At 45.0% G+C, this 27,941-nt stretch overlaps 1 protein-coding gene across 1 annotated transcript in view; it reads left to right on the top strand.

Moving 5' to 3' along the window:
- Window positions 1-27,941, top strand: part of TSNAXIP1 (translin associated factor X interacting protein 1) — a 1,164,230-nt gene that overhangs the window by 715,927 nt on the left and 420,362 nt on the right. Inside the window, exon 9 of the mRNA XM_030203665.1 lies at window positions 6,256-6,415. Within this exon, the coding sequence (XP_030059525.1) occupies window positions 6,256-6,415 (160 nt within the window). The remainder of the gene's footprint in view (window positions 1-6,255; window positions 6,416-27,941) is intronic.

Raw genomic sequence — 27,941 nt, 5'->3', positions numbered from 1 at the left:
CAGCTCCACCAGCGGGACACAGCTTTCGACAAATTCTCCCGTCGGATGCCTTCAGCTTCTACCTCAACTGGTAGACGTTTTTACGGCGGAAGGAGGACTGTTCCCTATTCGAGTAAGCGTAGGTACAATCCTCCCTCTCGCCAGGCAAAATCCCAGCGCGCTCGTTCCCGTCAACAGTGTGCGACCCAGCAGGCCCCTGCGGCTCCCCAGCAAAAGCCAGGGACGGGCTTTTGACTGGCTCCAGCAGTGCATAGCCGAAATCAAGTGTCCGTGCCGGACGATCTACCGGTCGGGGGGAGGTTAAAATTTTTTCACCAAAGGTGGCCTCTCGTAACCTCTGACCAGTTGGTTCTTCAAATAGTCTGGTTGGGATACTCCCTCAATTTGATCACAAAGCCTCCAAACTGCCCGCTGGGAGCTCAGTCCTTCAGCTTCCAGCACAAGCAGGTACTTGCAGAGGAACTCTCCGCCCTTCTCAGCGCCAATGCAGTCGAGCCCGTGCCACCAGGGCAAGAAGGGCTGGGATTCTATTCCAGGTACTTCCTTGTGGAAAAGAAAACAGGGGGGATGCGTCCCATCCTAGACCTAAGGGCCCTGAACAAATATCTGGTCTGAGAAAAGTTCAGGATGCTTTCCCTGGGCAACCTTCTTCCCATGATTCAGGTGAATGATTGGCTATGCTCTGTGGACTTAAAGGATGCTTACACTCACATCCCGATACTGCCAGCTCACAGACAGTATCTTCGATTCCGCCTGGGAACACGGCATTTTCAGTACTGTAGTGCTACCCTTTGGTCTCGCCTCCGTGCCCAGGGTATTTACCAAATGCCTGGCTTGTTGTAGCGGCGTCTCTACGCAGACTGGGAGTGCACATGTTCCCTTATCTCAACGATTGGCTGGTGAAGAACACCTCCGAGGCAGGAGCTCTACAGTCCATGCAGATGACTATTCGACTCCTGGAGCTGCTAGGGTTTGTGATAAATTATCCAAAGTCCCACTTTCTTCCAGTTCAGAAACTCGAATTCATAGGAGCTCTGCTGAACTCTCAGACCGCTTGTGCCTACCTTCCGGAAGCGAGGGCCTACAATCTTCTGTTTCTCATTTCCTGGGTACGGGCGTCTCAGCAGATCACAGCTCGGCAGATGTTGAGGTTGCTTGGCCATATGGCCTCCACAGTGCATGTGACTCCCATGGCTCACCTTCACATGAGATCAGCTCAATGGACCCTAGCTTCCCAGTGGTACCAGGCTGCTGGGGATCTAGAGGATGTAATCCGGCTGTCCACCAGCTTTCGTCAATCCCTGCATTGGTGGACAATTCGATTCAATCTGACTCTGGGACGTCCCTTCCAATTTCCTCAGCCACAAAAAGTGCTGACCACGGATGCGTCTCTCCTGGGGTGGGGAGCTCATGTCGATGGGCTTCACACCCAAGGGGATTGGTCCCTCCAGGAACAAGGTCTACAGATCAATCTCTTGGAGTTGCGAGCGGTCTGGAACGCTCTAAAGGCTTTCAAGGATCGGCTGTCCAATCAAATTATTCAAATCCAGACAGACAATCAGGTTGCCATGTATTACATCAACAAGCAGGGGGGCACCGGATCTCGCCCTCTGTGTCAGAAGGCCGTCAGAATGTGGCTTTGGGCTCGCCGGTACAGCATGTTTCTTCAGGCCACATATCTGGCAGGCGTAAACAACAGTCTGGCCAACAGGTTGAGCAGGATTATGGAACCTCACAAGTGGTCGCTCAATTCCAGAGTGGTACGTCAGATCTTCCAAGCGTGGGGCACCCCCTTGGTGGATCTTTTTGCTACTCGGGCCAATCACAAAGTCCCTCAGTACTGTTCAAGACTTCAGGCCCACGTCAGATTAGCGTCGGATGCTTTTCTCCTGCATTGGGGAGAGGGCCTCCTATATGCTTATCCTCCCATACCTTTGGTGGAGAAGACTTTGTTGAAACTCAAGCAAGATTGAGGCATCATGATTCTCATCACTCCCTTTTGGCCACGTCAGATCTGGTTCCCTCTCCTTCTGGACTTGTCCTTCGAAGAACCGTGGAGATTGGAGTGTTTTCCGACCCTCATTACTCAGAACGAGGGGGCGCTTCTGCATCCCAATCTCCGGTCCCTGGCTCTCATGGCCTGGATGTTGAGAGCATAGACTTTGCCTCCTTGGTTCTTTCTGAGGGTGTCTCCCGAGTCTTGCTTGCTTCCAGGAAAGATTCCACTAAGAGGAGTTACTTCTTTTTATGGAGGTGGTTTGCCGTCTGGTGTGACAGCAAGGCCCTAGATCCTCGTTCGTGTCCTACACAGACCCTGCTTGAATACCTTCTACACTTGTCGGAGTCTGGTCTTAAAACCAACTCTGTAAGGGTTCATCTTACTGCTATTAGTGCATACCATTATCGTGTGGAAGGTAAGCCGATTTCTGGACAGCCTTTAGTTGTTTGCTTCATGAGAGGTTTGCTTTTGTCAAAGCCCCCCATCAAACCTCCTACAGTGTCATGGGATCTCAATGTCATTCTCACCCAGCTGATGAAACCTCCTTTTGAGCCACTGAATTCCTGCCATCTGAAGTACTTGACCTGGACGGTCATTTTCTTGGTGGCAGTTACTTCAGCTTGCAGAGTCAGTGAGCTTCAAGCCTTGGTAGCTCATGCTTCTTATACCAAATTTCATCATAACAGAGTAGTCCTCCGCACTCACCCTAAGTTCTTGCCAAAGGTGGTGTCGGAGTTCCATCTGAACCAGTCAATTGTCTTGCCAACATTCTTTCCCCTTCCGCATACCCGCCCTGCTGAACGTCAACTGCACACATTGGACTGCAAGCGAGCATTGACCTTCCATCTGGAGCGGACACAGCCCCACAGACAGTCCGCCCAAATGTTTGTTTCTTTTGATCCCAACAGAAGGGGAGTGGCTGTCAGGAAACGCACCATCTCAAATTGGCTAGCAGATTGCATCTCTTTCACTTACGCCCAAGCTGGGCTGCCTCTTGAGTGTCATGTCACGGCTCATAGTGTCAGAGCCATGGCAGCGTCAGTGGCCCACTTGAAGTCAGCCACTATCGAAGAGATTTGCAAGGCTGCGACGTGGTCATCTGTCCACACATTCACATCGCATTACTGCCTTCAGCAGGATACCCAACGTGACAGTCGGTTCGGGCAGTCGGTGCTACAGAATCTGTTCGGGGTTTAGAATCCAACTCCACCCCCCTAGGTCCATTTTTATTCTGTTCCAGGCTGCACTCTCAGTTAGTTGGTTTAGTTTAGGTCAATCTCAGTTATGTCCTCGCCGTTGCGAGGCCCAATTGACCAATTTTTATTGTTTTGAGTGAGCCTGGGGGCTAGGGATACCCCGTCAGTGAGAACAAGCAGCCTGCTTGTCCTTGGAGAAAGCGAAAGCTACATACCTGTAGAAGGTATTCTTCGAGGACAGCAGGCTGATTGTTCTCACCAACCCACCCGCCTCCCCTTTGGAGTTGTGTCTTCCCTTGTCTTTGTCTTTACTATTTACTGGACTGACGAACACGAGCGTGTTCGGGCGAGAAGACGGTCGCGCATGCGCAGTATGCGAGCGCGCGCGAGGGCTAGCAAATGCTTTTGCTAGTGAAGATCTCTGATTCGAGGGGCTGCCGTAGACGTCACTCATCAGTGAGAACAATCAGCCTGCTGTCCTCGGAGAATACCTTCTACAGGTGCGTAGCTTTCGCTGAATAGTATGTGCAGTACTATGTGCAGGTAGTCTAACACTTGGCTCTTGGTCAGTCCTAGCTCCTCAGTCTAGTTCCAGCAGGGGTTGAGGGAAGCTCCATTACTTTCCCTCTCCTTTGCCCCATTTTTTCTTGGGGAATTCAGGAGTCCTTCTCAGCGCTAACTCGGGGCACGTCTGGGAGTGTCCGGTGCTGCGACTCGCTACAGCGCCATCTTGGATCTCCAAATGGCTTTCTGTATTATATTTACACAGATTACATTTCTAATATTGATGTTGTGAGAGTTCAGCTTTGTATAGATTTATTAGAAAAATGGATATATGATCATAAGTTAAAACTTAACACAGAGAAAACTAAATTTTTATGTTTCCATTCTAGACCAAAACAAATTCCACAGATGATTACTATTAAGGTTGATTTTTTACTTTCTCCAATCATTAAGATTCTGGGGGGTCAAATTGATTGTACTATCTCACTGGAACCACAACTTTGTAGTTAAAAAGTGTTTCTTCTTGATGAAGAAGCTTCGTATTAGTCAGACTTTTTTTTTTTTACTTAACCAATATGAGTGACTGGTACATTGATTATTATTATCATCTCCTGATTATTGCAACTTGATCTATTTGGGCTGTTCTAAGGGGTCATTAAAAAAGCTTCAAACACCGGCAACACAAAGGAGAGAGAGCAAGGAGTGTTTGAAGCAACGGAAGTCGTTGACGGTAACACCCAGCCCGGCAGTGCCTCTCCTGAGTTTGCAACGGAAGAAAGCTTGGAAGAAGCGGATCCTGCAGAAATAACGCTAACTTTAATCTGGAAAGCACTTCAAGATCTAAAACAAGTTGTTTCTAAGTCCGTTCGAGAAACCACTTCAATTGGGACAAAAATGACTCAGTTAACGGAATCCTTGGATAAGGTACGTTCAGAGACAATGGAAAAAATATCCCAGAATTATGAGGAAATAAAAAGTATAAAGGCTACGGCTGATTCACTGGTAAAAGATAAACTGTTGCTTCATAGAAAAATGGAACAGCTAGAAAACTTTAATCGAAGATTGACTCTCAGAGCAATAAACTTCCCCATAATACCTGGGACATCTCCAAATGATTTATTTAAAAAATACTTAATTGAGAATCTGAACATACCATCTCAAGCCATCCCTCCTTGTAATAAAATCTATTATTTAAAAATGCCAGCAAAGAAGAATGAACCTGGACAAGAGGGTAATGAAACAGATCTTCAGAATTTAACGGCTATATTGGAAGAATCCATAACTGAAGTGACAACTCGCGGTACTCTAATTATTTCCTTAATATTTGAGCAAGATTTAAGTTTACTGATGAGATTATACTTTAAAAATCTTCAGAAACCATTTTATGGTCAAAGAATATGGATCTATCCTGATGTCACTAGAGTAACTCAGGAAAGACGTAGAAAATTCTTGTTACAGAGGGATAGAGTGAGAGAGATGGGAGCTTCATTTCTACTCACCTACCCCTGTAAATGTATTGTCAAATATTTGAATAACAAGTATATTTTTTATGATCCTGAACAATTACAGGGTTTCGTAGATAGGAAAAGCTTGAATTGAGAATAATTATAAGAAATTGCGAGAAAATATCAGAAGTAAAGCCACTAACAAATAGACAATGTTTCCTTCATTAATTTCTCCTATATGATTTGCACCACCTTTTCCCCCTCTGAAGATTGAGGTCTGAGAAAGAGATATGATTGTTAAAATATCATTTGTTTGAGACCTTTGGGTCCAGTTGTTTATTTTCCTTTAATATGATCTCTGTGTTTTCACAAGTGTGTTGTTATTACAACTTGTATATTGTTTAAATAATAATAAAAAAATAAAATAAAAAAAGCTTCAAACAATATAGAACATGGCTATAAGACTGATCTTTCGTTTATCTAAGTTTGATAGTGTCTCTCAATATCAAACTTCATTGGTTGTCCATTGTAGCTAGAGTTTTCTTTAAGTTAGCTTGTTTTCTACAAGGATAGATTTCTAGTTATATGCTTTATTATTTTTTGTTTTGTGTCTTCTTATAGAGTTAGGAGATGTGATACTGATAACTTCCTTATATTTCCATCAGTTAAGGGAAAGAAAAGATTAGTCTTTTTTTATAAATATCTGGCTGTTCAAGCAGCATGATTATAGAAAGACGTTGCTGGAATGTTCTTTATCCCTCAGTCATATCTTTCATTTAGGAAGAACATGAAAACTTTCTTATTCAAAAAGTTTATTATATAGCTTATCTTTCTTGCCTGAGTTCTAGAAGTATGTTCTGGTTTTCTTGATGTTTGGAACCTGCTTAGAACTGAAAGGTGTTAGCAGGATATAAGCCTAGATGTAATTTAATGTAATGTAATAATCTGTCAGAGCAAGTTACAGTTTCATACCGGTTACAATCTGCTGTGCCATCGTTTTGGAACTGGAACTTGGTTACAGTTACCTTGTAGTGGAAGTTGTCTATGTATAATACTAGTGACAACACAATAGTAATGATTTCTTTGTCTCTCACTCTATGTTGGATTGCAGGTGGACACACTGCAGAAAGATTTTAACCAGTTAAAAATGGAGTATGATACACTGCTTGAGCTCAACCAACAGGTCCAACAGCAAGAAGATAAACATGGCTTTGAACTTGATGTGCTCCATCGAGAGTCTACCCCTCGGCCTTCTTGGATAAAATGTGCAGGTAACAGCGGGCTTCTTAGGAAAACATTTTTGTAACTTATGAGTAGGATAAATGTAGCCAGAACTATCCTTTTTTGCATATATTCAGTGTTGTCACCATAGGATCCAACTTTTTAAAATGATTAGGGGTGCTCAACTCAGCACATATTTTATAATGAACTACCTAGTTTTAGGCAGCAGGAACACATGTAAATTACCTCTTATAGAATACCAAATAGCAGAAAAATATGCACCATATTTTGATGGCTTGTACTTTCCCAGTAAGTATGCACATGGGTGAGACTGGGCAGAACATGGATGGAGCATGCAAATAGGCACATAAATTATAATATTCTATCATTTATGCACATCATAGCTAATGTCTAGATGAGAACATTTATACTAGCTATAGGGCAGGTGTAAATGATTGTGCCTTAAATATATGCATATTTTTTGCCACTTATGCAGTATTCTGTAGAGAAAAGTAGGTGCCTACTTTTCTTTATAGAATAGGCTTGAAATTGGTGCTTACTTGTCCTTTAATGTTAGGCACCTTGTTCATATGAGCCAGCTCTGTGAGTGCTGCGCATGCTTGAGTACCCCCAATATTGACCAAACTCATTAACTGTGTCCAGGGAGACCATTGGGTCTAGCACCTTCAATAATTTTAAAAAGTTGGCTCCTATGTCCCTATTATAGAATTACCCTCGTGATTTAGAAGGATACGGGGGTAGGACACCACTATAGCAAATCCCTTATTCAAGATGCCCTGCACAACCACATAGATCACACACACCAAAAGCTAGCACGGAGCTGAGTCAGTAGCTGGTCAGTAGAGCAGTACTGGGAGTGAGAAAGGAAGCTGAGCCAAGAGGGAAACCTAAACCAAGAAACACATGCAGTTTGGAGGCAGTGTATCCCTTGCCCCCTTCAAAACTCTACCCATCACTCCTGTCACCTCTTCTCACTGCTATCATGCTATTTCCCTTTGGACCAGTGCAGCATAATGAGTCCACTTGGTCCATTCCCATTGCCTCCCATAGGAGTAATGGGGGGGAGGGGGGCGATTGTTTTCTTTTTGTGAAAAAGAGAAATGATGTTCCTCTCCAATCCTCTTTAATTTGGCAGTTGACTCATGGGGCTAATTTTCAAAGCACTTAGACTTAAAAAGTTCCATAGGTTACTATAGAACCTTGTAAGTCTAAGTGCTTTGAAAAAAAAAAGCCTTCTCCTTCTCCATTCACCCTTCTGCAGTCCTCCAGGACCATTCCATAAGTACATAATTCTCCGAGGACAAGCAGGCTGCTTGTTCTCACATGTGGGTCGGCATCCACGGTGGCCCCAGGAACGGAGATTTTCCAGCAAAATCTTCAAAACCTTTGCGACAGCCAGTAGAGCGCGGAATGGACGCAACGCGCATGCGCAGCCATCTTCCCGCCCGCGCACGTCCGTTCCCGCCTCAGTTTTTTCTTTTCTGCAGTGGAGAGTGGCTGCGTGTCGGTCTCTCTCCTGTAGGTCCCAGGAAAAACTTAGGTGCCCTTTGCTAGCGTTTAGCGCTTTCTTTTTGTTTTAGGTCGCCTTTTCCTCTTTTTTTGTTTTCTAGTTAAAAAAAAACAACACCTTTTTTTCTTAGTTTTTTTGCCCTGGTAAGTTTTCTTTCGATTTCCGTTGCGGCCTTTTTGGCCGCCCGTCCGAAGTTCTCCATTTTTGTGCCCTTTGTTGGCACGATCGAGCCGTTTGATTTCACCGCCACGATTTTTCTGCTCATGTCATCGAAGCCTCTCAGTGACTTCAAGAAGTGTGCTTGGAGCCAACGGTCTATCTCGAGCACTGATCTGCACTCCTGGTGCGTCCAGTGCCTTTGGGCCCAACCATCGCCCAGACGCTTGTAAGTTGTGTCTGAGTTTAAAAAAGCGGACACAGGCGTCGAGAAGAGCTCTTCGGGACCATCTCTTCGGAGCTCCGACTGATTCCTCGGCGTCGACATTGGCACCGAGGTCGGCAGCGTCTATATCGGCACCGGGGATGACATCGGGAGCGCAGGTAGTGGCTGTCCGAACTTCACCTTTAGCTGGGAGCAGTGAGCCGTCGAATGAGTCTCTACCCGTCTCGAAGACTCCTGCTGGGCAGGCCCACAGGGACCGACCGTTGTCGGACCCGACCCCAAGGAGGCGTGTAGATTCCACGTCCTCCTCGGTACCGAGGAGTACCTGTGATGTGCTTCGAGCAAAGGCTAAGAAGCATCGGCACCGGTCTCCTTCGAGACACGGTACCGAGAGCTCTGGGGCGTCAAAGGATTCGGCACCCTGAAAGCGTCGACGTCGGGTGGAGCGCTCCCCCTCCATACAAGAGGTGTCGGTGTGTTGATCTCCGGACAGCCTGGTACCGCCTCCCAGGCCTTCGCAGATTCTGACTTCGACTCCTGCACCGGCCTCCCAGCCTTCCTCGACAGCGACTCTGGAGGAGAGCATCTGAGCCATTCTTCCAGGCCTTCTGGAAGGGCTGCTGCAGCGCTCTGTTCCGGTACCGGGGGTGCTTGCGCCTCCGGTACAAACGATGGAAGTGGCGGCTGGCTCAGTGCCTGTGGTGAGGTCTCCAACGCCGGTACCGCGTTCTCACCAACCCACCCTCCTCCCCTGTGGAGTTGTGTTCTGCTTTATTTGCTTTTCATTTAACTGAGGTGGGAACGGACGCGCGCGGGTGGGAAGATGGCCGCGCATGCGCGGTGTGTCTGTTCCGTGCTCTACTGGCTGTCGCAAAGGTTTTGAAGATTTTGCTGGAAAATCTCTGTTCCTGGGGCCGCCGTGGATGCCAACCCACATGTGAGAACAATCAGCCTGATGTCCTCGGAGAATACCTGCTACAGGTAAGTATCTTCGCTGTATTGCCATACTGGGACAGACTAAAGGTCCATCAAGCCCAGCATCCTGTTTCCAACAGTGGCCAATCCAGGTCACAAATACCTGGCAAGATCCCAAAAAAAGTACAAAACATTTTATACTGCTTATCCCAGAAATAGTAGATTTTCCCCAAGTCCATTTAATAACAGTCTATGGGCTTTTCCTTTAGGAAGCCGTCCAAACCTTTTTAAAACTCCGCTAAGCTAACCGTCTTTACCACATTCTCTGGCAACGAATTCCAGAGTTTAATTACATGTTGAGTGAAGAAAACATTTCTCTGATTCGTTTTAAATTTACTACATTGTAGCTTCATCACATGCCCTCTAGTCCTAGCATGTTTGGAAAGCATAAACAGATGCTTCACATCTACCCGTTCAATTCCACTCATTATTTTATAGACCTCTATCATATCTCCCCTCAGCCGCCTTTTCTCCAAGCTGAACAGCCCTAGCCATTTAACCTTTCCTCATAGGGAAGTCGTCCCATCCTCTTTTTCATTTTATCGCCCTTCTCTGCACCTTTTCTAATTCCACTATATCTTTTTTTGAGATGCGGTGACCAGAATTGAACACAATATTCGAGGTGCGGTTGCACCATGGGCCAATACAAAGGCATTATAACATCCTCATTTTTGTTTTCCATTCCTTTCCTAATAATACCTAACATTCTATTTGCTTTCTTAGCCACAGCAGCACACTGAACAGAAGGTTTCAACGTATCATCAACGACGACACTTAGATCCCTTTCTTGGTCGGTGACTCCTAACGTGGAACCTTGCATGACGTAGCTATAATTCAGGTTCCTCTTTCCCACATGCATCACTTTGCACTTGCTCACATTAAACGTCATCTGCCATTTAGATGCCCAGTCTCCCAGTCTTGTAAGTTCCTCTTGTAATTTTTCACCATCCTCTTGTGATTTAACAACTTTGAATAACTTTGTGTCGTCAGCAAATTTAATTACCTCACTAGTTACTCCCATCTCTAGGTCATTTATAAATATGTTAAAAAAGCAGCGGTCCCAGCACAGACCCCTGGGGAACCCCACTAACTACCCTTCTCCATTGAGAATACTGACCATTTAACCCTACTCTGTTTTCTATCTTTTAACCAGTTTTTAATCCACAATAGAACACTACCTCCTATCCCATGACTCTCCAATTTCTTCTGAAGTCTTTCATGAGGTACTTTGTCAAACGCCTTCTGAAAATCCAGATACACAATATCAACCGGCTCACCTTTATCCACATGTTTGTTCACCCATTCAAAGAAATGTAGGAGATTGGTGAGGCAAGATTTCCCTTCACTAAATCCATGTTGACTTTGTCTCATTAATCCATGCTTTTGAATATGCTCTTTAGCTTTGTTCTTTATAATAGAATCTACCATTTTGACAGGCACCGACGTCAGACTCACCAGTCTATAATTTCCTGGATCTCCTCTAAAACCTTTTTTAAAAATCGGCGTTACATTGGCCACCCTCCAATCTTCTGGTACCACGCTCGATTTTAATGATAAATTACATATTACTAACAATAACTCTACAAGTTCATTTTTCAGTACTCTGGGATGAATACCATCTGGTCCAGGAGATTTGCTATTCTTCAATTTGTAGAACTGCTACATTACATCCTCCAGGTTTATAGAGAATTCATTCAGTTTCTCCGACTCATCAGCTTCAAATACCATTTCTGGGACCAGTATCTCACCTAAATCTTCCTTGGTGAAGAGTGAAGCAAAGAATTAATTTAATCTCTCCACTATGGCTTTGTCTTCCATGATCGCCCCTTTTACTCCTCGGTCATCTAGTGGTCCAACCAATTCTTTTGCCAGCTTCCTGCTTTTAATATACCTAAAAATTATTTTACTGTGTTTTTGCCTCCACCGCAATCTTTTTTCGAAGTGCCTCTTAGCCTTCCTTATCAATGCTTTGCATTTGACATTCCTTACGCTGTTTCCTATTATTTTCATTCGGTTCTATTTTTTTTTTTAGCTCTAATAGCTTCCTTCACCTCACTTTTTAACCATGCTGGCTGTCGTTTGGTCTTCCATCCTCCTTTTTAATACACGGAATATATTTGGCCTGGGCTTCCAGGATGGTGTTTTTGAACAGCATCCACACCTGATGTAAATTTTTGACCCTTGCAGCCGGTCCTCTAAGTTTTTTTTTTCACCGTTCTTCTCATTTTATCACAGTCTCCTTTTTTAAAGATAAACGCTAACGTATTTGATTTCCTATGTATACTTACTTCAAAGATAATATCAAATCTGATCATATTATGATCACTGTTATCAAGCGGCCCCAGCACCATTACCTCCTGCACCAGATCATGCGCTCTACTAAGGACTAGGTCTAGAATTTTTCCTTCTCTCGTCGGCTCCTGTACCAGCTGCTCCAGATTTAAGAAAGCATTGAAGAGATCAGACAACAGAGCCACCAGAACTTCTTCGAGTTCCTTGAATATCCTCCGATGTATCCCATCAGACCCCATCACTTGATCTATTTTTAGTTTAGCTAGTTCCTCACAAGCACAGTCTTAAGAATCGGTCCTGGTCTACCATACATCCATTCCCATTAACATTTGTTTTCTGTGGTCCTACCCCTGGCATTTCCTCTGTGAACACAGAACTGAAATAATTGTTAAGCAGTTCAGCTTTATCCTTATCAGTGTCTGCATATTCCTCCCCATCACTCTGTGTTCATGAGGAGCTAGTTAAACTAAAAATAGACAAAGCGACGGGGCCTGATGGGATATATCCGAGGGTATGCAAGGAACTCGGAGAAGTTCTGGCGGCTCTGTTGTCTGTCCTCTCCAATGCTTCCTTCCAGACAGTCCTTCTGCAATATCACTCACATCTAGTGTCTCTCCCCCCTCCTTCTATCCAGTTTCTCTCTATCTCTCTACCCTTTTCTGTTCAGTGTCCCCTCTCTCTCCACATCCTTCCAGTCTCTCCCCTTTCTCTCTGAATCCTTTCATCCCTCCCCTCTTTCTCTCCCCATCCTTCCATCCGTCTTCCCTCTTTTTCTCCCCATCCTTCCATCCGTCTACCCCTCTTCCGATCCTTCCATCCAGTGTTTCTCTCTCTATCCCCTTCTTTCCATCCAGTGTCTCTCTCGCTACCCTTTTACATTCATCATGTCCCCCCTCTTTCTCCCTATCCTTCAATGTCTCTTCTGTTTCTTTCCCTACCCTTCCTTCCAGCGTCTTCCCTCTTTCTGCTGTCAGCCAGGATTCCCCCACTTCCTCCCCATCATCTCCAGCAGCTTCTCTCTTTCTCCAGCCCTTCTCCATCTCTCCTCCTTCTCTCTCCATCTTCCCACTCTCTCTGTTTTACCTCCTGTTTCCCGCTCCTCCTTCCACTCGATATTCGTTTCCTGGCCACTGCTGCTTCTCCTGGTGAGCAGCAGTGGCCGCAACAAAAAAAAAAAAGAGCTAACAAAATTTTTTTTAAAGCAAGCGCGGCGCCGCAGGCAGCCTTCAGGCATGGGCTATCGGCTCTACAGCCGCTCTTCTCTACTACTTATCATTTCTAAAGCGCTACTAGATGTACGCAGCGCTGTACACTTGAACATGAAGAGACAGTCCCTGCTCAACAGAGCTTACAATCTAATTAGGACAGACAAACAGGACAAACAAGAGATAAGGGAATATTGAAGTGAGGATAATAAAATAAGGGTTCTGAACATGTGAATAAGGGTTTGGAGTTAAAAGCAGCATCAAAAAGGTGGGCTTTTAGCTTAGATTTGAAGACGGCCAGAGATGGAGCTTGACGTACCGGCTCAGGAAGTCTATTCCAGGCATATAGTGCAGCAAGTCTGGAGTTAGCAGTGGAGGAGAAGGGTGCAGATAATAGAGATTTACCCAGTGAATAGAGTTCCGGGAAGGAATGTAGGGAGAGATGAGAGTGGAGAGGTACTGAGGAGCTGCAGAGTGAATGCACTTAGAGGTCACTAAGAGGAGTTTGAACTGTATGCGGAAACGGATAGAAAGCCAGTGAAGTGACTTGAGGAGAGGGCTAATATGAACATAACGATACTGGTGGAATATTAGTCATGTGGCAGAATTTTGAACAGATTGAAGAGGAGAGAGATGGCTAAGTGGGAGACCTGTGAGAAGCAAGTTGCAATAGTCTAAGTGAGAGGTGATAAGAGTATAGATGAGGGTTCTGGTAGTGTGCTCAGAAAAGACAGGGCGAATTTTGGTGATATTATAGAGAAAGAAACGACAGGTTTTAGCAGTCTGCTGAATATGTGCAGAGAAGGAGAGGGAGGAGTCGAAGATGACCCCAAGGTTACGAGCTGATGAGACAGGAAGGATGAGAGTGTTATCCACAGAAATAGAGAATGGGGGAGGAGGAGAGGTTGGTTTAGGGGGAAAGATAAGAAGCTAAGTCTTGGTCATGTTTAGTTTCAGATGGTGCTGAGACATCCAAGCAGCAATGTCAGACAGGCAGGCTGATACTTTGGCCTGGAGTTCGGCAGAGATTTCTGGTGTGGAGAGGTAGATCTGGGAGTCATCAGCATAAAGATGATACTGAAAACCATGGGAAGTACCAAAGGAAGAAGTATAGATGGAGAAAAGAAGAGGTCCCAGGACAGATCCCTGAGGTACACCAACTGACAGTGGGATAGAAGTAGAGGAGGATCCACTAGAGTATACACTAAAGGTACGCTGGGAGAGATAAGAAGAAAACCAGGAAAGAACAGAGCCCTGAAATCCAAGTGAGGACAGCGTATCAAGGAAGTAGGCTGTGATCAACAGTGTCAAAAGCAGCAGATAGATCGAGAAGGATAGAATAGAGACCTTCAGGCATTGGCTGTCGGCTCTGCAGCCTCTCCTCTCTCTGTCCCTGGAGGAGTATAGCAGGAAGTCGATCTCAACTTCCTGCTCCAGGGGCAGAGAGAGGAGAGGCTGCAGAACTGATAGCCAATACCTGAAGGCTGCTGTAGCCCAGTGATTGCTTTTTTACTTTTGTTTTTGGTTGCTGCTGCTCAGCAGGAGAAGCAGCAGTGGCCAGGAAATGAATACCTGGTGAAAGAGGGAACTACCGCCACCTGTCTCAGCAGGAGACTTTCCCGCTTTGGCGAGAGTGCGGGAGATGACCCACCAAAGCAGGAGTCTCCCACTGAATGCGAGAGACTTGGTAGGTCTGGTATTGATTTATATTTTGAGTTAATTACAAGGGCCATGGATAACATATGTAACATACATTATATTAGAACTGAACCCTGCAATAAAATAACACATTCAATTACTACCCCAATAATAATACCATACATCTCACAGTTCCCCATATCCCAGGATGATTCAATCTAAATCCCAGATTCATCGTTGCTCTTCTCCTAATCTTGTCCTCTTTTCTATAGTAAACACTTCACCACCGTGGGAGGTGGTGGAGAGGAAAACGGTAATGGAATTCAAACATGCGTGGGATAAACATAAAGGAATCCTGTTCAGAAGGAAAGGATCCTCAGGAGCTTAACCGAGATTGGATAGCAGAGCCGGTAGTGGGAGGCGGGGCTGGAGGTTGGGAGGCGGGGATAGTGCGGGGCAGACTTATACGGTCTGTGCCAGAGCCAGTGGTGGGAGGCGGGACTGGAGGTTGGGAGGCAGGGATAGCGCTGGGCAGACTTATACGGTCTGTGCCAGAGCCGGTGGTGGGAGGCGGGGATAGTGCTGGGCAGACTTATACGGTCTATGCCAGAGCCGGTGGTTGGGAGGCGGGGCTAGTGCTGAGCAGAGCACAGGTATAAATCAAAGTAGGGTATACACAAAAGTAGCACAGGTATAAATCAAAGTAGGGTATACACAAAAGTAGCACACATGAGTTGTCTTGTTGGGCAGACTGGATGGACCGTGTAGGTCTTTTTCTGCCGTCATCTACTATGTTACTATGTTACTATATACATTCCATTAAAGACAGCAGGGCCAATCTTTAACCTGCAACATTTATTACATGCTGCAAAGCAAGAAGCCAATCACAAAAAAAAAGGAGATAAAGAAGTCCTGCTGCAAAAGTGGGACTCAAATGTTTGCTAGGTTTTCCATAGCATTTTACTGAAGCAAGATCTATAATGCCTTTTAACTGCTTACTAGGCATCTCGTAACATAATATTGCATCTAAAACTGTAATTTAAATGCCGGTTAAATGTTTGCTACGCATCTCATAGTACCATACTGAAACATGATTTATAACCTGCTAAATACCTCTAAATGCTTATTAGGCATCTCATAGTTTCATACTGCATCTTGAACTGTAATTTGCTAAACGCTCCCTAAATAACTAACACTGATATGAAACCCATATCCTATTTACCTACTGTCTCTCCCTAACCCACCACGCACCCACAAACCCTAACATAGACAACACCACTCCCACAATTCACAAACCACCCACACAACCTATACACAACATGCCTATCCAAAAAATTAAACAATGGCACGAAGAACCTACTAGCCACGGTCACTATCAACAGAAAGGAACAAAAGGACACAACAAACTTATACATCAAGAAGACAGACAGCTGATAAAAATTATCACTACCTCAAACCCAACTGAACACCACCAACAAATACAAATAGGATACATCAATGCCAGATCGGCAGTCAATAAAACCACGATACTAACCGACTGGATTACAGCTGACCATCTCAACTTCCTACTTATCAGCGAAACCTGGATCCAAGACCCCAAAGATCCAATAATTTTAGAGCTCTGTCCTCCAGGATACAAAATTACCCACTGGACAAGAGAAGGAAAAAGAGCAGGAGGCATAGCAATAATCTATAATTCTCAATTCACAGTCACAACAACAGCAGAATCTATTCTTCCCCAACTCGAAATAGCCTCAGTCAGAATCAACCACGCCAACCTACGTGATCACCTAAACCTAATTTTATTTTACATACCCCCGGACAATTGGCAAGACTCACAAACACACTTTCTGGATTTCATATTGAACACTTGTGCTTCCACCCAGAACCTTCTCATAGCAGGAGACATTAACCTTCAACTTGAATAATGCACACCTGGGCAGATGCATTCCAACTAAAACAACGCAGAAAAAACACAATGTCTTGTACTTACCTCACAACATAACACAAAAAACTTCTCCACCATAATCACACCATACTAACTCAAGCAACGTACGCGAATGCAAAGACTTCCTCCAACTATGGGAGCTCCACTGGCCAATCATACAACCCACCCATAACAGCACGATTGTACACAAAATCATTCACACAGACGCCCCAATCTACATGCTAAACCTCGTGGACCTACCTCCCAGAAACGCAACAAGATTATCCTGCAAATTTCACAACCTGCACTTCCCCAGCTGTAAAGGACTAAAATACAAGCTGATGCATGCCACTACCTTCTCTTACATAAGCACGCAGCTATGGAATGCACTACCTACAGACCTGAAAACAATCGATGAAACAACTATCTTTCGCAAATCTCTGAAGACACATTTCCTCAACAAGGCCTACAATGAAAACCTATAGCCTCACAAATCCACCTCACCAAACCACTCAGTTATGGAAGCCCACCTTCTATAATTACCCTAAACACTCCCTTCCTTCTTCTTTCCTCCCTTACTTAACCTCTGCACAATACTAACTGTATCTGATATCCTGGAATGTCAATGTTAACAAAACTTCTTCTATCCGCCGCTTTTGACACTGTCAATCATGATTTACTTCTTGCCACACTGTCCTCATTTGGGTTCCAGGGCTCTGTCCTCTCCTGGTTCTCCTCCTATCTCTCCCACCGAACCTTCAGAGTACACTCTCATGGATCTTCCTCCACCCCCATCCCGCTCTCTGTTGGAGTTCCCCAGGGATCTGTCCTTGGACCTCCTTCTTTTTTCAATCTACACCTCTTCCCTGGGCTCACTGATCTCATCTCATGGTTTCCAGTATCATCTTTACACTGATGACACCCAGCTGTATCTCTCCACACCTAACATCACCGCGGAGACCCAGGCCAAGGTATCGGCCTGCTTTTCCGACATTGCTGCATGGATGTCCAACCGCCACCTGAAACTGAACATGGCCAAGACCGAGCTTATCGTCTATCCACCAAAACCCACTTCTCCTCTTCCTCCGCTCTTGATCTCAGTTGATAACACCCTCATCCTCCCCATCTCATCCGCCCGCAACCTCGGAGTCATCTTCGACTCCTCCCTATCCTTCTCTGCGCATATCCAGCAGACAGCCAAGACCTGTCGCTTCTTCCTCTTTATCATCAGCAAAATTCACCCTTTCCTCTCTGAGCACACCACCCGAACCCTCATCCACGCTCTCATTACCTCTCGCCTTGACCACTGCAACCTACTCCTTACTGGCCTCCCACTTAACCATCTATCCCCCCTTCAATCCGTTCAGAACTGCTGCATGTCTTATATTCCGCCTGAACCGATATACTCATATCACCCCTCTCCTCAGGTCACTTCACTGGCTTCCGATCAGATACCGCATACAGTTGAAGCTTCTCCTTCTTACCTACAAATGCACTCAGTCTGCAGCCCCTCATTACCTCTCTACCCTCATCTCCCCTTACGTTCCCGCCCGAAACCTCCGCTCACAGGACAAATCCCTCCTCTCAGTACCCTTCTCCACCACGCCAACTCCAGGCTCCGCCCATTCTGCCTCGCCTCACCCTATGCTTGGAATAAACTTCCTGAGCCCTTACGCCAAGACCCCTTCCTACCCATCTTCAAATCCTTACTAAATGCCCACCTCTTCAATGTGGCTTTCGGCACCTCACCTTTATACCTTTCAGGAAATCTAGACTGCCCCAATTTGACGACCCCTACTTGACTGACTGTACATTTGTCCTTTAGATTGTAAGCTCTCTGAGCAGGGACTGTCCTTCTGTGTTAAATTGTACAGCGCTGCGTAACCCTAATAGCGCTTTAGAAATGTTAAATAGTAGTAGTAGTAGTAGTAGTAGTTAACAAAACTATGTAAGCCACATTGAGCCTGCAAATAGGTGGGAAAATGTGGGATACAAATGCAATAAATAAAAAATAAATAATAAAAATAATAAACAGTCATTTCAAAGGTATATACTCTAACCACTCACTACGCAAAAGTTCTACATGGATGTATATGGGAATTTCCTACTCTTAGCCTCTGTTCTATAGTAAACCATCACCATATATATTCCATTAAAGACAGCAGGGCCAATCCTTAACCCACATGTATTACATGCTGCAAAGCAAGAAGCCATGAAGCAATGACCATCACCCAACAAAAAAAAAAGATAAAAAGGACCTGCTGCCAAAGTGGAAGTTGAACCCACAAAGATAATAGGCACCTATTGACCTATTGTCATCATTAAGCTATACCTGGTGACTAACCACCAGTTGCAGTTGTTGCAGTTTCATATCCCACTATTGTTTGTACAAGCTCTGCATAGAAAAGTATACCACCTGCTGTACTGTCTGAAGATTTCAGAGTTCAGCTTGCATTTAAGGCTATTGCAGTGGTATTTTTTGAAGGACAATAGCAATATCAGTGTCCTGGGAAGTGTCCCCCCAAAACAACCAAAATCATTTTTCACATACTTGATTCATAAATTGTCACTCACAGTTACTGTGACCTTCTCCAAAGCAGATCTCTGGGTAGCTGTGCTGTGTCAGTCATCTGCTCAAACTCTGGCACCATGCTGCCACATGGATGTCTATGTGCATATTTAGGGTTAAGATTTTTTTGTCTGCTGTCCTAAGGACATTCTGTGTGCCTCACATTACATCTGACCAATATTGGATATTGGACTTTATAGTGGTGGTGGTGTAGGATGTGCAAGGATGACCTGTATACCAACCTATTCCCCTCACATTTTATTTTACCAAATTTTGCCTAGCAGCCCATAATGTGCATCCCAGACATGCCTCATAATAACAATACTCATAGCACAGTGTCCATTAAATTACATGTTCCTCAACACACACAACGCTGACAGATGTCCGTGTAGAAATAACACTTCTCATATCCTCCAAACACTGGGTGTAAGTATAGGACCTCAGTTTGCTGTCTCAGAAGCCCATTCTTTGAGGGCTTCTGAGACTCCTGGCTCCCAAAATGAAATGGCAGGTGCCTCTACTTCCCACTTGATAGATGCCTAAGAGATGGAAAAGTGAAACAGTGAGCACCACGATCTGCACCTGGAGTCACATGCCATTACGCATTATCCTCATCTGTTAGCGATGGCCACTTATTGTCAAGCAATGTCCAGTGTCCAGCCATATCTATTCCTTCAGTCCTTATTTAAGTACTTCTATATGGCCCAATGATTATTGGTGAAAACCACACAGTACACTCTGGTTGCTATACTGCTGCTTGTCCCAGTATGCAAGGACCTAACTATGTAAAGCTAAGCATCAATATTCAATGACAGCCGGTTAACCTAGCTACTGCTAGGGATATGCAACTTATCCTTAAAATCGAGCGTGGTACCGGAAGATTGGAGGGTGGCCAATGTAACGCCGATTTTTAAAAAAGGCTCCAGGGGAGATCCGGGAAATTATAGACCGGTGAGTCTGACGTCAGTGCCAGGGAAAATGGTAGAGGCTATTATTAAAAACAAAATTACAGAGCACATCCGAGGACATGGATTACTGAGACCAAGTCAGCACGGCTTTTGTGTGGGGAAATCTTGCCTGACCAATTTACTTCAATTCTTTGAAGGAGTAAACAAATATGTGGACAAAGGGGAACCGGTTGATATTGTGTATCTGGATTTTCAAAAGGCGTTTGACAAGGTACCTCATGAAAGGCTACAGAGGAAATTGGAGGGTCATGGGATAGGAGGAAATGTCCTATTGTGGATTAAAAACTGGTTGAAGGATAGGAAACAGAGAGTGGGGTTAAATGGTCAGTATTCACAATGGAAAAGGGTAGTTAGTGGGGTTCCTCAGGGGTCTGTGCTAGAACCGCTGCTGTTTAATATATTTATAAATGATTTAGAGATGGGAGTAACTAGCGAGGTAATTAAATTTGCTGATGACACAAAGTTATTCAAAGTTGTTAAATCGCGACAGGACTGTGAAAAATTACAAGAGGACCTTACGAAACTGGGAGACTGGGCGGCTAAATGGCAGATGACGTTTAATGTGAGCAAGTGCAAGGTGATGCATGTGGGAAAAAAGAACCCGAATTATAGCTACGTCATGCCAGGTTCCACGTTAGGAGTTACGGACCAAGAAAGGGATCTGGGTGTCGTTGTCGATAATACGCTGAAACCTTCTGCTCAGTGTTCTGCTGCGACTAGGAAAGCGAATAGAATGTTGGGTATTATTAGGAAAGGTATGGAAAACAGGTGTGAGGATGTTATAATGCCGTTGTATCGCTCCATGGTGTGACCGCACCTTGAGTATTGTGTTCAATTCTGGTCGCCGCATCTCAAGAAAGATATAGTAGAATTGGAAAAGGTGCAGCGAAGGGCGACTAAAATGATAGCGGGGATAGGACGACTTCCCTATGAAGAAAGATTAAGGAGGCTAGGGCTATTCAGCTTGGAGAAGAGACGACTGAGGGGAGACATGGTAGAGGTATATAAAATAATGAGTGGAGTGGAACAGGTGGATGTGAAGCATCTGTTCACGCTTTCCAAAAATACTAGGACTAGGGGGCATGCGATGAAACTACAGTGTAGTAAATTTAAAACAAATCGGAGAAAAGTTTTCTTCACCCAACGTATAATTAAACTCTGGAATTCGTTGCCGGAGAAAGTGGTGAAGGCAGGTAGCTTAGCAGAGTTTAAAAAGGGGTTGGACGGTTTGCTAAAGGACAAGTCCATAAACCGCTACTAAATGGACTTGGGAAAAATCCACAATTCCAGGAATAACATGTATAGAATGTTTGTACGTGGATCCAAGATGGCGACGGTTAGAGCAGCTTAACCAGACGTGCTCTGAGATTGTCCCAGCTAACTTTGGAGGAAGCGTCTTACCTGGTATCGATGGGTAAGAGGAGAGGCAAGGTCCGGGAGGCTCCCCAGGTCCCGGGCGGAATGCCCCAGCTTAACCAACCGACGCTGGAACAATTCGGAGTTTCACTTGGTCCTGTGTTGGCGTCTTCTCCTGCTGCCGGAGCTGGCGCTTTGACGCTAGACGGCAGTGTAGAGGGGGCTTCCTTGAGCCCCGTCGAATGTGCGGCACCCCCACAACCCGGAACAGAAGCTTTCAGTGCGAGCCCGGACGCCATGGCCTTTCCAGGAGTACATGGGGAACGGGGAGGGAGCCAGCCTGAGAGGACAACTGGAGCCGACGAGCAGCGAGGACCGGGAATGTCAGCTACTCACGTTTTGTCTAAAATAGTGAGTATCCTGGAGCAGGTCTCCAAGGCCCCTCTTCCAGAGTTTTCGGTATGGAAGTTAGTGAAACCTGCCGTAGTGACCTTAGAGTCACTGTGGGACCTAACTTCTAAGACCCAATCTGCTTTACAATCGTTAATTTTGAAAAATATGGAGACAATCAAACTTTTATCAGAGACTGCGTTAAACCAGATACAGACTTCTGAACTACAAGCCTCTGAAGTGAAGAGACTGTCAGAAAAAACTCAAAAACTTGATCTTGTGGGACAAACTTTAATTAAAGACAAGAACTTTACTTCGAGGCGTTTGGAGTATTTAGAAAATCACTCTACGAGACTGACTTTGAGGTTTATAAATTTTCCAAGGTCCCCCTTGATAGTGCAAATACAAATGGTTAGGAAATATCTGATAGAGATTCTGGGAATGTCAGATTCATTGCCACCGATAACAAGAGCTTATTACATTCAACTGATGAAGACATCAGAAAATTTACCTGTACAAGGTGCAATGGATCTCACTGCATTCCTAGAGTCTTCTCTTGAGGTAATAACTCAAAGGACCACATTATTGGTCACATTTGCATTGGAAATTGATCGAGACGCAGTACTCAAACTTTCCTTGAGGCATTTGGATTCTCTATTTATGGGTTCAAAAGTGAGAGTTTTTCCTGACCTGTCCAGGGAAACTCAAAGGAGACGTAGGATGTTCTTGTTGCTACGCCCTAGGATAGTGGTGATTGGTGCAGACTTTCTCCTGAGATTTCCCTGTATATGCAGAATAAAGTTTCAGTCTAAACAATTTCAATTTTTTGACCCTAAACAGTTGGAGGATTTTCTACAAAGCAGAGAAGAGGTCAATGTTCAAGTTTAGTCACATATGTAACACTGTATGGCAGATTAGAGTTAGTCACTCAGGAATTAAGCTGCTTCTTGATTTAAATTTTTTTGTGAAACTGCTTTAATTTTAAGTATGGAAATGTTTTCCTTTTCTTGGATCAATTACCTAAATATGTGGACGATAGTTAAAGAACTTTGTGGTATTGAATATATCATTATTTTGATTGATGATTTTGGTTTTGTGTATTATCACTCATAAGTGTATATTATGAATGTTAAAAATTAATAAATATAAGATTAAAAAAAAAAAAGAATGTTTGTACGTTTGGGAAGCTTGCCAGGTGCCCTTGGCCTGGATTGGCCGCTGTCGTGGACAAGATGCTGGGCTCGATGGACCCTTGGTCTTTTCCCAGTATGGCATTACTTATGTACTTATGTATGTGGGAGCCAGCCTGAGAGGACAACTGGAGCCGACGAGCAGCGAGGACCAGGAATGTCAGCTACTCACGTTTTGTCTAAAACAGTGAGTATCCTGGAGCAGGTCTCCAAGGCCCCTCTTCCGGAGTTTTCGGTGGGGAAGTTAGTGAAACCTGCCGTAGTGACCTTAGAGTCACTGTGGGACCTAACTTCTAAGACCCAATCTGCTTTACAATCGTTAATTTTGAAAAATATGGAGACAATCAAACTTTTATCAGAGACTGCGTTAAACCAGATACAGACTTTTGAACTACAAGCCTCTGAAGTGAAGAGACTGTCAGAAAAAACTCAAAAACTTGATCTTGTGGGACAAACTTTAATTAAAGACAAGAACTTTACTTCGAGGCGTTTGGAGTATTTAGAAAATCACTCTAAGAGACTGACTTTGAGTACTTATGACTGCCTGCTGAATATTGGCGGTTAGAGGGTGTTAGCCACGGGAGCTGTGGATAAGCAGTTTCAGCCGCAACTGATATTCAAATGTTAACTGCCTACCTTATAACCCGCCTAATTAGGCTCAATTTAGCCGGGTGTCTCCTCAATATAGTCTGTGATATTTAAAAAGCTAGCCAGCTATGTCTTGGCAAACGCTGTTTGTTCTGCAGTGAAGATGCCAACTTCCAGAAAAGCCAATTTTTCACCCCAGGAAACTGCTTTGACACTAGGCTAATCCTCAGGCACAGGGATATTCTCCTTGGTAGTGGGGATGTCTATGAGAGACAGCGTTTGTGGCAGCAAATAACAGAGGAGATCAGTGCCATCGACCACCACAAGAGGGAGGTGGAAGATGTAAAAAAAAAAAAAGTGGAGGGTCACAAGGAACACCATAAAAAAAAATGAGGTTCAGAACTGTCAGCTGGCCCCACATGCCAGAACACCTCTCAGTAAGCAGGAGCAGCACATCTTGGCTACTGGGGAGGAGATGGCCGTGATAGGCATACCTGGCCAGGATAGCTCACAGCCTCAGGAGACTGGTAAGTAACCATGAGCCATACTGGTTTTTCTGAGCTGCTACTGCACAGTAGTACATAAGTACATAAGTATTGCCATAATGGGAAAGACCAAAGGTCCATCAAGCCCAGCATCCTGTTTCCAACAGTGGCCAATCCAGGTCACAAATACCTGGCAAAATCCCAAAAAAGTACAACATTTTATACTGCTTACCCCAGAAATAGTGGATTTTCCCCAAGCTCATTTAATAACGGTCTATGGACTTTTCCTTTAGGAAGCCGTCCAAACCTTTTTTAAACTCCGCTAAGCTAACTGCCTTACCACATTCTCTGGCAACAAATTCCAGAGTTTAATTACACGTTGAGTGAAGAAACATTTTCTCCGATTCATTTTAAATGTACTACATTGTAGCTTCATCACGTGCCCCCTAGTCCTAGTATTTTTGGAAAGCGTAAACAGACGCTTCACATCTACCCGTTCAACTCCACTCATTATTTTATAGACCTCTATCATATCTCCCCTCAGCCGCCTTTTCTCCAACCTGAAGAGCCCTAGCCGCTTTAGCCTTTCCTCATAGGGAAGTCGTCCCATCCCCTTTATCATTTTCGTTGCCCTTCTCTGCATCTTTTCTAATTCCACTATATCTTTTTTGAGATGCGGTGACCAGAATTGAACACAATATTCGAGGTGTGGTCGTACCATGGAACGATACAAAGGCATTATAACATCCTCATTTTTGTTTTCTATTCCTTTCCTAATAATACCTAACATTCTATTTGCTTTCTTAGCCGCAGCAGCACACTAAGCAGAAGGTTTCAACGTATCATCAACAATGACACCTAGATCCCTTTCTTGGTCCATGATTCCTAACGTGGAACCTTGCATGAGGATGGGGCTTGGAGGTGAGGAACCCCAGGGAGGGAATGTGCTGCACCCTAGGGGGGAGGATGCTGCACCCGGGGGGGGGGGGGGGGGTGCAGCGGCAATCTACTGACAGACACAGTAATTCATCTTCTGTAGGCACAAACATGAGCTACGGCTTTTGTTCTCAGGGAAAACATTGTGGAAGGCATTGCCTGGCTTTGGAACTGTAGTAGTGTACCACAGTTTAAGAAATTGTTGAAGACGAAATTGTTTGTCTTGGCTTTTTTTTAATTATGAAGCTTGAACTGTTATTATGGTTTGATTTGTTTCTAGTCTTTGTGATACGAAAACTGTGTACATTTCTTGTAAACCACCTAATTATAGGTGGTATATAAATTTTTTAAATAAATAAATAGAGCTCCCTCATGATCTGCTGCCTCTGCTCAGGGGTGCGTGGAAAGTTGACATACACAGGTGGCTGAGCAGAGCTTGCAGGAAAGAGTGCAGACAGTGTGATGCCTGTGGTGCTACCAAGGACACGCTGGAAGCTGCCAGTTGCCAGAAAGGTCAGAACAGTGGTGACCCTCACAGCCACCGGCAAGGCATGGCTCCTTAGGATGAGAGCCTCAAGGTCATTGCTCAACAGCTCACAGATGTCAGCAATGGTGGCTCTATTAAAGCGAGTTCACTGAAATGCCTCTTCCTCTGTGAGTTGAAGGTAACTTACCCTCAGCCCGTACACCCTGTGGGCCTTGTACCTACATTGCTGACATTTGGGCTGCACTGCGACTTGGTCCTGGGGCTGTACATGCAGAGCTGCATGGAAGAGCTGCCTTCTCCTTTCCCACCTTCACTCTGCAGCCCTTGCTGTGTGGTCTAACTGATGGTGTTACAACCAAGCTAAAGCCATGGCTGAGAGTTTCAGGCGGGTATATGAAATATAACAGGCTAAAAAGAAAACCGGGAATAGTACATTAGCAGGTTATCAAGAATAACCAGTTATTAGAAAATGGTAGTTTTTATCCTTTAGCATTTTGTCTAGCTATCATCAGCTACTGCTGAACAGAATAAATAGTTACACATTCATACATTAACCAAACCTCCACCTTTCACATGCCAGCATGCCATGGTCTCACCACTCCTCTTCTACCTGTCCCTCCATCCGCCCTACCAATGATGCGTCCCATAGCCCATCACATGGGGGGGCATTCTGATACTTCACAGAGACAGAAAGTGTAAAATTAAATTGAAGTGAGAGAAAGATCATATCTGAATCATATCAGCTTCCATACCTATTGTTGGATTTCACCGCTCCGATTTGCACCGGAATATTCAGAACCAGAAAAGGGATATCCAGCGGAAAACTAGGCCTATATATATAGCCAGCCATATAACAGGCGCTGACCGGACATGCCACACTGGATATTTCTTTGGCTGACGAACTCTGCAAATCGCCACCAAACATAGCTGGCTTACAAAGACCGATCTTCTAGATCTGGTTGTGTGCCTGCATCTGAATATCGACTTTGGCCAGCTTTGTCAGATATAACCGCATGTGAACTAATTTTATCCACTAATCTGCTGGCTAACTTTTTAAATATTGGGCTCTGTGGCTTTGGGTGTCATGGAAGGAATTCTTGTAGGCTGTTTCTCCCTTCCAGTGGTCTGAAATGGTTTGTAATTTAACTTGCTGAGAAACAATTCTTATAAACATTTTTCATATTCTGAATGTAGTATAATCAATAGTTCAGCTTCTCACTCTGCATATGTCCCTTAGTTGAAACTTAGAGACAATAACAATACTAGAACAATCAGTTACTACTAATAATGCTACGCATATTATAATGAAGAATTACATATAAATTGTTCAATTGCACACACAAAAAAACCTTTGTAACATGCCCACAATCTATAAAATATAGGACGAGTGTGTGTGTCTGTTGAATTGTGGCTACTGACCCTTGTAAACAGCTCTTCCATATCATCATGCTGATCAATCCATAGACTGGTGGGTTGTGTCCATCTACCAGCAGGTGGAGATAGAGAGCAAACTTTTGCCTCCCTATATGTGGTCATGTGCTGCCGGAAACTCCTCAGTATGTTCTCTATCTCAGCAGGTGGTGGTCACACACAGCAGCAGCTCTGGCTAGGCCTCCAAGCCTAATTTTTAGGTTTTGTTGAGTGCCTGGGGTTGAGGGCTCTTTTTGAGCAAGTGCAAACCTGGTGGTGCCAGGTCCCTCCTTTTCTCCCCCCTCCCGCTGGCTCCGTTAAAAAAAAAAAAAAAAAAAATTTTGAATGTCCTTAAAGGCGTTTATTTCGACGTTTATTTAAACGTTTATTTCAGCTACTCACTGGGACACCAGGTCGTTACAGCTGGGAGTGGAAAGCAGGTAATTTTTACCTTTTATAGCGGGCAGGGGGGTTCCCCGATTGATCTCCACGTGGCCTGTGGCGTCGGAGGGCGAGGGCGCAAAGAGTCGCTCCCCGGATCGCTTGGGCGCTTCTAGAGGGGATGCGGGGATCTTAAAGTCTGATTCGCCCTTGTTGGGTGACAGTTTCATGACCGATGAGTGTCCCGGTCCTTCCTCTGGTGTGGCGGTTTTTCCCGCCATAAACGCCCATCCCCCGCTGCTCGCCTCCGCCATCTTGGCCGGCCACGCGGCTCGGACGGCTTCTTCTTGGGCCGCCCTTGAGGTAGGAGACATTAATGCCATGAACGCCCTTAATTTGGGCGACGGCACAAAAGCGGCTAAAGTTAAGCGCCGTTCTTCCCGCGCGGCTCCTTCGCGGAGTGTCGCGCCGGACGCCATCTTGGATGCGCAGCATGTCTCTCCCCCGCTCTTGCGAGTGCCGGTTGAGGGTGCGTCTAGGGCTGTAGCCCAGGCTGCGGAAGTGCACAGTCTGGGGGGTTTCTCCCCCGAGTTTGTTTTGCTGCTGCATCAGGCCTTCCTTATGCAAAACGCTGCCCCTGCTCCCTCGTCTGGTAAAGAGGTTGAGGCCCCCGGAGGTAAACGCCCTCGGGTTGATTCCCAGACCTTGGAGGACTTTGTCTCCTCCGATGTTGATGAGGGCAGCGTATCTGAGTTCTCCCAACGGTCCTTTGCGGATTCCTTGGAGGAGACGGATCCCCGCTCGGATGGAGCGGATGACCCCTCTGCAGCGCGGCTCTTTAGCTCAGAGGATTTGCCCAACCTGTT

The sequence above is a fragment of the Microcaecilia unicolor genome, chromosome 5 (assembly GCF_901765095.1).
Source record: "Microcaecilia unicolor chromosome 5, aMicUni1.1, whole genome shotgun sequence".
Taxonomy (NCBI): Eukaryota; Metazoa; Chordata; class Amphibia; order Gymnophiona; family Siphonopidae; genus Microcaecilia; species Microcaecilia unicolor.
This window is presented reverse-complemented; position numbering and strand designations above follow the sequence as displayed.